This window comes from Elephantulus edwardii, unplaced genomic scaffold (genome assembly GCF_000299155.1).
Source record: "Elephantulus edwardii isolate Elephantulus edwardi_28Jun2011 unplaced genomic scaffold, EleEdw1.0 scaffold00043, whole genome shotgun sequence".
Classification (NCBI taxonomy): Eukaryota; Metazoa; Chordata; class Mammalia; order Macroscelidea; family Macroscelididae; genus Elephantulus; species Elephantulus edwardii.
The window spans coordinates 1,901,919-1,915,127 of NW_006399793.1; the positions used below are offsets into that span (position 1 = coordinate 1,901,919).

At 32.7% G+C, this 13,209-nt stretch overlaps 1 protein-coding gene across 1 annotated transcript in view; it reads right to left on the bottom strand.

Annotated features, from left to right (window-relative positions):
- Positions 1–324: 324 nt before the first annotated feature.
- TMEM161B (transmembrane protein 161B) overlaps positions 325–13,209 on the bottom strand; it is a 25,368-nt gene continuing 12,483 nt past the window's right edge. The window contains exons 4-11 of the mRNA XM_006885346.1: positions 12,775–12,931; positions 11,350–11,501; positions 10,798–10,858; positions 10,186–10,326; positions 7,781–7,894; positions 3,883–4,057; positions 2,766–2,862; positions 325–1,578 (exon numbers count right to left, since the gene is read on the bottom strand). Coding sequence (XP_006885408.1) covers positions 1,301–1,578; positions 2,766–2,862; positions 3,883–4,057; positions 7,781–7,894; positions 10,186–10,326; positions 10,798–10,858; positions 11,350–11,501; positions 12,775–12,931 — 1,175 coding nt within the window. The 3' untranslated portion in view covers positions 325–1,300. The remainder of the gene's footprint in view (positions 1,579–2,765; positions 2,863–3,882; positions 4,058–7,780; positions 7,895–10,185; positions 10,327–10,797; positions 10,859–11,349; positions 11,502–12,774; positions 12,932–13,209) is intronic.

The window sequence follows — 13,209 nt, forward strand, 5'->3', positions numbered from 1 at the left end:
TAATTGGGATGGGAGTGTCAGACAGTGCAATTGGCACAGGACAGAGCAGAGTTTGGGGCTGTTGTACACAGGGTCGTTATGAGTTGCAAGCGACTCGACTCGACGGCACATAAGAACAACAACAACAACAACAACAACAACAATAATCCAATGTGGACAGAGTGGGGTGGAGCTCCCCGAGTAAAACAAGCTTGGAAGGAGGAGTCAGTTTTTCAAAATGACACACACACAAAAGAATTTTAATTTGGGACAAGTTCAAGTATCGATAAAAACGAATATAATTTAATACACAGGTAGCAAAATCAACCACTGTTTCTGTTGAGTTTTTAAAATTATTTTTAATCTCATTCCAAAAAGAAAATTTCTGTAAACAAACACATCTCATTCAATTACTTTTTAAAAACATACATTCAGCAACTTAAAATAGGATTCAATATTTTCATCTTTTATAATCTCAATATATTATATACTTAATATATAATATATGTACAATACATACAGGTAGTCAGCAGGATTACAAAGTAATATTTTTTTAAAAGTTTGATCAGTATTGATAAATATTTTTAGGCTATTATAAAGAACTATTTATGATTCCACAATCAAATAAAAAAAATGGGATGCCCAAATCTAAATTAAGATTGCAAACTTTCATATGGTCAATCAATTTGAAAGAACTTTCAGGTTGGATAAAATACATTTTAAAACAACACTCTTGCTAGTTTTAAGCAGCAGTACTTGTAGATAAAGCAAGTACATCTTCATTAAATTTAAGTAACTATGCAGTTTTCTTTACTGTAATATACAGCAGCTATTTCTTCTTTTCTGTTGGTTTTTAATTGTTGAGTTTAGAGAAAACAGTACCAACAGAAGAGACTTTCACTCCTTCTCTTCCCCAAAATGTGGCTCAGTTTGTAGATTGTTCCATAGGCAACCACTATTATTAACAGTACCTTAATACCATTATGAGCAGCCCATCAATAACTGAAGTCATTTGAGAAGTTTCAAAGACTGCTGGAGGTTACTGTAAACCAAGGTAATCCAGAATTATTACCCTTATAGATAGCTTTCTCACATCAGTTAATACAGAGTTAAAATTCAAATGCCACAGTACAGTAGTTAACAATCTATTCTGTGATTTTAAATATTATAATATTAATTCACCCTGAGAATACAGAGGAAACATTTAAAACAAGAAGATACTCTGATATGCTTAATATTTCTTTCTTCTGGTTTTCTTCAACCCTTTAAACACACAAACATTTAAAATGTGACGCACATATTCTTTTTTATTAATTGAGATTTATGCCACAGTCAGATACTGGTGATAGAAAAGCCCAAAAAGGCTCGTAGAAAAGAGGCAAGCAGCAATCCACCATGTCAGAAAAGACAGAAGTCCTCGGAAGAGCAGAGGAGTGAAAATGTTTCTTAAGCTGCCCAGCGCCACAGTTACTTGTGTAACAGTTACTTTCATTTTCCCATCAGCAGATGGTGAGTCAGAGTAAACAGAATTGGAGGGTAGACCATTATCCACTGACAAGGAAGAAATAGTTTCTGGATAAATTCCCCAAGAATGGTTACCTGGAAAATTCAAGACATGAATAAAATTTGAATAAGTCATTTCAAAGCTTCCTAGTTAAATAAAAAAGTAAAAAATAAATTATTCAACTCATTTGCAAAAAACAGAATTCTTTCAACTTGCATTAGGAAATTAAGAACAAAAAGTTTACTGATGTAATAAATTATTTTATTCTGAAAATTATCTGTTTACTTATTTGGTAAATCACTTAACGTGATCAGACTACAGTGTTAAAATATAAGTAGGACAGCACAGGTAGATATCCTAAATTACTTTTAATAAATTTTATTAAGACATGATAAAAATAATTTTCCTTGTATGATTTAACCATCTACACTGAGCAAAAGGATTCACCGCTTCTTAGAAATCTTTTCTACCTTTAGAATATCAGAAAAAATTTCTTTCCTAGAAAACATTTATGAATTCAGTAAGAGAAACTATTAATAGCTTCCAAAAATTTTTTCATCATATACTTTCCTATGATGAATAGGATGAATCACATAATTTACAATTTAACTAAATCTAAGGCTTAGTTACACCTAGAGTCAATTCTATGGTATCTATTCATCTAACCCATATAATTCTTTTAATTACTTTGTGCTTCTAAAACTCCCACATGGTGACAGACTGACTGATGTAAAAGAAATGATCAATATAATAAAAGAATTCCTGAATCATAACACATAAGGACCACATAGTTCAATTAACAAACTTGCAAGGGACTTATTCCTTTCATTGGGAAATCTTTACAACTATCTTTTAATAATTTAAGTATGAGCATTAACAAAATCTTTAAAATAACATTACTTTGAAAGTGAACCATTCTTTTACAGTATGAAAGATACTGACATCAATAGTGCTCACTTAAGATACTCAGTAGCTCAGAATTAAGTTTTCAATAAGCAATTCTTAGAAAGACCTATACAAATAATCTATCAAGGCAATTTCATTGATGTTTCAGAACTCACAGCTTACCCCTCAGTGAGGTTTTGTGACTGTAAATCTCTTGAGAGGAGTTTGCCCATTTCCCACCCCGCCCCGGACCCTGGTGGATCTGAATCTCCAGAGAGGCCTCTTCCTTGGGTTAGCAGAGCAACTCCCTATGAACTACACTACCAGAACTCCCAATAGTACGCAGGCATTATAAGTAGAAAACAAACAAGTTTGCCAGCTGCCAGGCGATGCCTACCTAGTGTTTTCAAAAGGAGAGTTGTATGAAGCAGCATTACGAGAGGTGCCACATACTGCAGTGCAATGACACAGAGGTAATAAAAGACTCGAGCCACCTGTAACCGACAACATAAGGCTGACATGTTAAGAATGAATTAAACTTTCATATTAATTTTGTCAAACTGAATTATGAGATAAGTACTCTTTCCCTGGGAAGTCAGTTTAATTTTATTACATATGCAGTTTATTATAAGTGTGCCATTTTATAAGTTTACAAAGTGTCTCAACTTTTTCAAGTTTGACAATAAGTTTTTAAAATTGTGAATATATTAAGACTAATTACTTAAAAATGGTTCTTAAGTAGCTAGAATAAATTAGGGAAAATAACTCTTAAAATTCAAAAGGCATATATTTACTTATATTTTTAAAGATCAAATGATTCAAATCTCTAAGGGCAACAACCTAAACTATTAAACTAAAAGTCCTATTTGAACATAAACCCCTCATAAATAAAAACATTAAATCTCCATTCAGCATGAATTATGAAGAATATGGAAATAAGAAAAAGCCACACAAGATAAGTTGAATCTTCGTAACTACTCCTAACTATAGAAGAAACGATCAGATTATTATAAAGCCACTCTAATGACAGATTTTGTCTACTTACTTACTTTCTTTGGAATCCCTATTATGTTAAATATTTAGTTTCATGCTTAAGAACATAGAATAATATCAAAAGAATAATTTTAGGCATTAAAACTATTACTTCCTATTTGTTTAAGCCATAAAGTTTGAATAATATATTGCAGTCTCTCACAAACCCTCCAGCAGGTACCAATTTAGCAATAGAAGCACACCATAGCTTTTCAACAACTATTCATATGACAGCTAATGCACTTAAACCAAGAAGAGAAAAGAAGTCCTTTCTTATCACCAACATTTTACTAAGGTCTCTGACAGCTGTCAGTCTAAGACTGTACCAGTCATTACAATAAGGACGTGATGAGATTAAATTATCATTTATTAAAGAAAAAAAATTGTTATTCTTACAATCATTTAGTCAAAATAATGATTTATAAATTATTAAATCAAGATCATTATTTGCTACCTTTCATTTTGACTACAGGACAACTTACCATTTTCTGTAGCTCAATTGTGCTTATTCGTCCTGCTTCTTTCTTCAGCCGATCCACACATTTCCGGGCTAAGTTTAAGTAAGCTTGCATGTGACTAGGCATCATGGCCAACCGCAAAGCGCATAGCAGGATTATTAACCACAGTCGAAGAGTATCAAATGTAGCTTCAGTCATTCTACAGATCAAAAAGTTGATATGATGTTCACAAAGACTCTTATTATGCAATTATATGTTCTAAGATACAGGTGATCTACATTTAAGGCACCAAACCCCTGCTGCAGATCTGCTCAGAGTTATGGCTACTCTCTATTGGGTTTCCTACACTGTATTTTACAACATTTCTCCTTAAACAGGTTCTATTCCTTCTGTTCAGTAGAAATAACTCGTGAAAAGAGGACTATGACACAGAAAAAGTTGCTTGGGGAAATAAAATTTTAAGGCTAACTCAGGAAATAGAAAAAGTAGGTAAGAGGAAGTGAAAATACAGTTTTGTTTGCACTGTTTAAGACGTGGAAGTCACAAATGCTGGAAAAAAGATGTTATTATCAATAGTCTTTTGGTTGTCTTTTTGGAGCGTCAGGAGTTCACATGGCCATTAAAATCCAAGGGTAAAACACTTGTAGCTAGGAAGGAAAATAACATGATTATTTTTATTAGCACCATGCCATGCTAATGGAGAATTAGATTGAGATTGATATTAGGAGGCCAGGAATGTGAGACTGACAATACAACAAAGGCAAGAACTGTTCATAATTTTGTACTCCCCAGAGTTGTGCAAAAGAGAGGCTTGATTGGTAGCACTCTCACTGTAATTATTAATTTTTTTTTAAAAAAAGACTTTCAGGCTCAGAAATAAAGGGAGAATAAAGGAATGAACCAAAGAAGAGAAAAATTATTTTAAGAATTTCGAAAGAGCACAAAGTTTAGGATAAATCATAAAACTGCCCTTCTAATTCAGATTACTTAAGTTGAGAAATATTTTTAAAGGCATTTAAAAAGTTGTTCTTGTGTACCATGCAGTCATAACTGCTTACTCTCCAGCAGGTTTTCAGAGGCAGTAAATCAAAGCGGGAGGAGACTGCAGGGGTTTGAAGCATATGCCTTTGAGTTGGCAATGCAATTCTTTACCACTCTGGTGGCCTGATCCAGGCAATGGTCTTCACAATTATTTGCCATGCAACTGAGGGCTGGACAATAATGAAAGATGACAGAAGAAGGATTGATGCCTTTGAGTTGTGGTCCTGAAGAAGAGTGATGAACACACTGTAGACCACCAGGAGAACAAACCAGGCTGCTTCCTGGAGGCAAGGATTTTGAGGCTTTGACTCACAAACTTTGGGGCTGTAGTGAGGAGGGGACCAGTCCTTGGAGAGGGACATCATGCTTAGAGGGGTGGAGGGACAATCTGGGAGAGGAAGATCTAGGATCAGATGGATTGACTCAGTGACTGGAGAAATGGGATTAGGTCTATCAGAGACGATGAGATTGGCTCGGGCAGGTTTCAAAGCTAGTGTACATAGAGAGAGTTGCTATGAGTCACAGGTGACTTGATGGCACATAACAACAACAAGTTGTTTTGGTGGAGTATCTCAGGGAGAAGCTTGAGCTGGTGGAAGAATAAATGGATAAAGACAGTTGTTTTGGTTTTCTTCTCAGGTAATAAGCACACACTGGGGTTATCACTTACTTCCCCTCCTCCATTTATCGATTTTTTTCAAAAATATAAATAAATCCAAATCAGAACAGTTGGGTAGATTTAAATACATTTCAGAGTTGAAACTGCATTGTAACAATTTTGCCTCTAACTAGAAACAAAGATGCTATCACTAGCTTTTTACTTCATCCTATGCTGCTTGATGAACAGCTCCTTTTTCAATCTACTACATAGACTTAAAATTTAAACAAAACCTGAAAGCCATCTCTCAGTAATGTAATGGTCTAAACATTAAAGAATAGAATGGAGCAGAGTTAAGATGGTACATTTCCCCCCCCTTTCTTCTCCAAAGGGAAAAAGTTTCTTATTTTCATTTCCTTTAAACAAAATAGTCATCATTCACAAATTTGACAAAATTTAGTCAGACTCAAAGAAAGAATGCAACAACCACAAAATTTTGTAACACCAAAAAAGAATTATTCTAAGAATAAATGACATAAAATACATAAAGTATACATTATTTAGCACAGTACCTAAGTGTGTAATGATGGGTGCATCATAAATGCTGGTGTCCTCATTTTACATGAATTAGAAGTTCCTCTGAAATATTATCTAGATTTCAGGATCTTTAAGATTTATTTTTAAATACTGACTGTTAAAAGTGCAAATAAAGTTCACTCATGTGGAAGGAAAGAGTTCTATAGATATTTTCCTAGCACATACAGAAGAATAAACCCTTTTAAAAAATTCTATGATTAATCACTGATTGTACATTTTAAGAAAAGTAAATTTATCCATGGATTTAAATGGCTGGGCCTCTGTAGCAGATCAAGGCTTCTTGGGAGTAGGATGGGTATTCTATTTCTATGTCATCTACGGCTTCAGAAACTCAATAGAGTGTTACTATGAGTTGGTACCAAATGAAAATGAATACGGTTAGGCAGGGATCAAACACTAGTGGAGATTTTAATTTTGATGAGGCAAATAACTAAAAGGAACATTAAGCATTTGTAGCTGGTTGTATTACATGCAGTCTTTCATTTAATTCTTGTGATACCCTTGTGAGGAAGATAAGCAATTATTAACATTGAGTCTGTCCTGACTCATGGAGACCCTCCAACAGGTTTTTTGGGCTCTAAACGGCACAGGATAGATTGTCAATCATTCTTCTTTGGAGTTACTGATGGATTTGAATCCCTAGAAGTGCACAGTCTCTGAGCAAGGAATACACCTCATTACAAAGTATGCCACGAGAGCCACTTGAGGTCGATGCTACTATGTTCATTTTCCATATGAGCATACAGAGTCTCTGTAAAGCTGAATAATGTCACCTCAAATGATAGTTTTAGGGAGAATCAGAGCTAGGGTACGAACTAGATATCTGAATCCTTCCATTGGTTTAGCATAGCTTCACAAAATTAATGAGTTAACAGATTAAATACAATTCTTAATGCCTTTTAGGAAAGGGATTCTATGGTTGGTTTTCATCTTTGGTTAAAACAAAGTATCCCTAACTGAAGAAATATGAACCAGTATCATATTACACTGTTAGGCCATTATTTGTAATTCTGTTAGCTAAAATTATATATTTGTTATGCTGTGATTGTGCATTGGTGAGTCAGAACCAACTCATAGCTGCTCCTCCTCCAAAAGGGGTTGTAGAAGCTGTAAATCACATAGGAGAATATTGCCCATCTTTCTCCTGTATAGCAGTTGTTTAATAAATCTGAACCATATAACTTTGAGTTGGCAGTGTAATTCCTTAACACTAAGTCACCTAAGCCTCATGCTGTTAAGCAGGAAAATGTGTAAAGATGTATATAAAACAGAAGTAAACTGCTATGTCTCCAATTTACTTTAAAAAAATTATAAACAACCAAAAAACGGAGGAAGTAAATATGAAAAATATTAGTAACTTCTAAATATAAGGACTAAGTATGTTTTCATATATATAACTTTTCTCTAACTTGATTATAATTTAAAAATAAATTTTTGAAGCTATTGGATAAAACAGGCTTAATGACAACAGAAAAAGAGATAAAATAACATAACATTAAGGAAAATCTTACCAGTGCACAAATATTAATATAAAAAATATGCATTTATGAAAATAATATAAAAGTTAAATGATGGTCTTTTAACATTTCTATTAATGTTTGAAAAATGTACTATCCTACTTTTAACTTTTAAGACAGTTTTGTTGTCTAATTCAACAAAAATTAGTCCCCAAATACCCATACTTACAAAGGGATGCTTTCTTTTCCCAGAGGTGGGTTCATAATGTAGTCTTTGGTGATTGGTTTTACCCAGAGAAGAACCATAAATAAAGGTGCTAAGAAGTTGATATGAAGTAATATTCTGAAAGTATATAAGAAATAACAATAAATAATTAGAAATGAAACAATATCATAAACAATTAAGTGACAGTGATTAGTCAGCCCCATAATATAAGTGATAGAAGTAGCAAGGCCCATCCTTAAAGGTCTATCATAAATGGTAGATTACATAGGGTAGGGACAATCTACTACAAGTTACCACAGTATTTTCCACCTGTCATATAACTGAGGAAACTCCCAGTACAAGCGTACATAATGTTTAAAGTCCTACACAATTCACACATATTCACCCATTCTTAGGTGATCACAAACATAGCTAAAATTAATTTCTTTATTTTATACATCAAGGAAATATGTATAGGCTCAATACAGAAAGGGGTTTAATTGTTCTCCCAAGTTTTTTTTATCCTATAGGAAAAGACTGTAAAAGAGTTTTCTTATTCTGGAAGAAAGGTAAATAAATGTCCCAGACTAGTTATTACTCTTACAATGCTTTCATAAGCAACCATATTACTGCAAGGTTCAACACACATACGTTTTTAAATATCATTACATCTCCAAATGATAGTAATCTCTGTAAGAGATGGGGTGAGGAAACAGAGTTGGATAAGAAAATCATGAACACTTGACAGAAAATGTAGAATTCTGGGTTCCAGTCTTTGCTATTAAAACAACAACTAGTGCCTGGTCATGAGGGCAAAATAATATGTTCTTTGTGCCAGTTATGGTACTTTCACAACAGAACTAGCATGCCCACACCCTTGTATCAAAACAGAGTGCTACACTGAGATGGGGGAGGGGGTACTGTAATACACTGCAAACAAAACTAACTCCAAATTCCCAAAGGCAGAATTCCTGAGAAGACGTCACAGTTCACTAAAAATGACAGTAAAATGTACCCCTCCCCTCTGTCCATATTAAATGCTTGAAATATTTTCATACAGTGATTCTTTCATGCCACAGTCTGGGTAAACCATTGAGTGCAGGGGAAGAAAAAAGCAGTATTAGGTATGCAGTGTTGCTAGGGAACACTCTAGTATCATGGAGCAGCCCACAGCGGTTTCAGTAGCTTGTGAAGGGCTCCCCTCCACCCAACCTTTTCAGCTTATTTAAATCATAACACTGGGGTTAGTGGACTAGACTGTGTGCACAGAGAGAAGGGGGAGAACTAGGTTTTGTCTTAAAAGAAGCCATTAGAGAGATGGGTGGTAGAAGAAAGGCAGGATGTAGCTAAGAGCATGCTGAGTAAAAAGGAGGGGGGTGGAATGAAGGAGTGTATAGTAGGAGGTGAGAGTAAGTAAACATGCACACAAAGCATATGTAGAAAAATGGAAGTAGGAAAAAACAGAAAGACTATCCATATAAAAATAAAGGAAAAAGGCAAAGTAAGGGAGTTATAAATGATTACTGAAAGCTTTCTATGGGAAAAACAACCGTAGAGAATCAGCATCATTAAACACTGGGCTCAAAGAACAGTAGTGTTAGGAAATACAATTAGGCAAAGAAACATAATTAAGCACATTTATCATAATGCAATATTTTCAACTTGGACTTTCCCTGGAAACCAGAGAGATGAGATGGTAAATCGGACCAGGCTATAAGCTAAAGTAGATATAAGGCTGTCTTTCTGTCAAGGTGTCTAGAAGGGCTTTGAACTATATATATTGTGATCAATATGATTCCTCCATTTAAGAAGCAAAAAATAATTTGGGAGTTCAAAGCAGTGTATCTACAATACAGGTAATACGAAATAGTATTAGCAATATAAAAAACTCGGCAATAATCATAACAGATCAATAACTTAAGGAAGATAAACACCTCTTCAAAATATACAGCCTTTAGTTAAAAAAAGAATTTATATAAAAGATTCTTTAAGGAAAATCTTCTGAATTTTTAAGATATTTTGCCATTGACCCTTACTTAGTTCAGTTGTAGAGATTACAGTATCATGAACATTTCTTTCTAATATAAAAAGACTTAACATAAATGTTGATGTTATCATTTTACCAGGTAAGAGAAATTTAGTAACTGGGGTGGGGGTGGGGGTGTTTACACACACACACACACACACACACACACACACACACACACACACACAGTTTTAAACACAGGATTTAAGAATTAAAAAGTGAATAAAATATTGCTTAGGAAAAAAGAGAAGTAGCTCAACATCAAATGGTTACATGACTATTAATTTTTAAAACAATAATGTATGAGTTCATTACAATAATATACCTTCATTTAGATGGAAAACATATATTAGATGGAAAACATATATTTATCAGCATATGCTTATGTACATTTTCCGCTTACTGTTTAATTTTTCCTGTTGCCAAATTCAGGGCATCCAGATGCATCTGAGCCAGTCGTAATCCAGGAAATGTCAAAAAAGCCCCAATGAGTGAACAGAAAATGGCGAGAAAAAATTTGAAAGTAAGTTTAGATACAGGACCCCTAAAAAAACAAAAAACAAAAAACAAAAAACAAACAGAATAATACAAAGCAAACAAATTAAAAAAGATAAAGGAGTTAATTTTTAAGTTAATTTCTAAGCATTTTCTTCCTTCTAATTAATTCCATTACCAATTAAAAAGATTCTTACAGAAACAATTTTTATTGGAGAATCTATGACAAATGTATGTGAATTACAAACTATACATTTAATCATCTAGACTTGTCTTTAGTTACATTTATAACAAAACATCTACATATTTGATAAGAAATTGATATAAGACAGATAAATTTAGTTTCATTCTGGAGGCAGAAAAAAGATACTATCTTTATAAAGGAAGAATTATGAATAAGATTGTTTCTTGAAGAGATAGTCTCGCTTAAAAAGGAATTATTTTCAGTAATTAAAAAGAAGACTTTAGAGTAAAAACTACCTGTGGTATTTAAATAATGCTTAATTTTTCAAAAACTTACTGAGATTCTAAACCTTGTTTTTCAAGAAACTGCAATGCACTATCTGAAAAATTTGTAAAACCTGTTGGGGGGAAGAAAAAAATTGCTCTTATCATAGTGGTAAAATACAGAATCTTTCTTTAGAAATAAAATGCTGGAAAGCAGAGCATCTTAAATTTTGAAGTGACTAGCTTAGCTCTTTCATGTGCTAATTAGTATGCCATAATGCAATAAAATTTGGTTATTAGCAGAAACAGTCTTTGAAAACATCCCTTTGATATTTGTACATTCCATGAGTGTGAATAAAATTTGCATTAATTCTTTATTTCAGTAAAGTTTTGCATTACAGAAACTTTAAGAAAAAAATGGGGAATGGGAGAAAAAGAAAACAGTATTTTTGTAAAGGTAAACAATAACTTACGGAAACAATCCATTAGGAAGAGCTTATTAAAGAAAGCTTAATATGATTTAGAATACTGTAATAAGAAAATTATAATTTTAAGAAGTCTAATATATAAAATTTACATATGTATTGAAGAAAAAGTAATTTTTAAAGCTGCATGTCATTATTACCTGTTTCAAGTCCAAATTCCAGATAATTTTCTGTTACAATCAAAACAGCCATTGCTTTGACAAAGAAAAAAAATCCAAAGGTAACACAGACTGATCTTTCACCACCATCTTCTACTTTAAAATAGTGTGTAGTTAATGAAAATAGAATTTTCCTGCAGAAGGAAAAGTTCAGGAAAAAGTACAAATATCTTTGTTGAGTTAATCACAACCATCTTTTCATGGCTTGAACGCTAATATAATTTTAACTATAAACTTTGGGGTTTACTTAAAAATATTTTTATAGGTACATTATATATATACATATAGGTATATTAACATCCATAGGTTTGGCTGCAGATAATTCTATATTCACAATTGTAGGTATTGTAAATATATTCAAAGAGTAATGAAAATGAGAAATCTAAAAAGTCAGTGAGGAGTGAGATTACATTTTTATTACTGTAAATATGATTACAGAATAAAATATTTATGTAAGTTGTACTGTAAATCAATTTGCTGTATAAACTCTCACTCAAATTATAATCTTAAAAAAATAAACAAAACTAAGATCATAAGGTGGAGGCTTAAATATTGCTGTTATATTGGTGACTGTGCCACCAATATTTTAAATACCAGTTAACCCATCGTGGACAAATGCCAACAGAGCTTCCAGACAAAGATTAAAGAGAGAGAAAGGATTTGGCAATCTAATTCTTAGGGGAAAAAAGTGATCAGTGAAAATTTTATCAATAGCAATAGAGCATTATATCATTTAGCACCAGAAGAGAAAACCCTCTTGTACAAAGGTACTAAAATAACAATGGTATAGAGCTGCTCTTCAAAGTGAAGCCAACTTTAATTACATGGATAGAATAAAACTTTTTGCATCTTCAACTATGGATATGACATGCTTCAAAATGAGAACAAGATGAAATAATCCTTTAATAGGAATATGGAAAGTACAAGGTAGGAAACAAAGAAATACTGGAAGTTGAAATGATATGCATAAAGACCCATATCCTAGGTACTAGTGAGCTAAAATGGACTGGTATTAGCCATTTTGAATAGGACAAATAGATGATCTACTCTACAGGGAATGACAAATTGAAGAGGAATACTGTCACAGTCATCATCAAAAAGAACATTTCAACATTTATCCTGAAGTACTGCGAAAGAATAATATCTATACACCTACAAGGAAGATCAGTTAATACAACTATTATTCAAATTTAAATACCTAAAAAAGGTAAAAGTGGTTGCCAGTGTGACATGAGATTCAAGGATAGGAAAGAAAAATATGAAACTACTTAAAAGAAAAAAAAAATCAATTAAATGAAAAGGATTTTCTACAAAGAATAATTCTATTTTTTAAAAAGAAATAAGTTCTAATGGAATGAGCTGCAAAAGGAAAGAAAATTCATAAATTCATGATGTTTTGAAGGATACATTGCAAAACTCAAAACAAGCAGGCACCAGACCACACTGATATTCATTTCTTGAGATGGCTTCATAAAACTGTAGTAGACTTCGGTTACTAAATATACAACTGTAGCAGCCACTGTGAAATCCACTAACCACTGGTATTCTGGAAAGTAATGTAGTGCTGAAAAAAAAAAATAAAGTTTATAAGAAAAAAAAAGGTTGTACTTCAACACTTAATAATAGCTAATAAAAATTTATCTATCATTAACTTTAAACCTATTAGAAGACTATTTGTTGATTTGTAATATAAGGTTTACAAGTCTGAAAATGTTGGTAAATATTAGTATATAAAACAAAATTTTAGTAATTGTTTTTAAAAAAGGTTGCCAAAACATGTTGAATTTCATTTATATTAAAGTAAATGGTGATGAATGTGTTGGTATTTTAAGTGATTAAAAT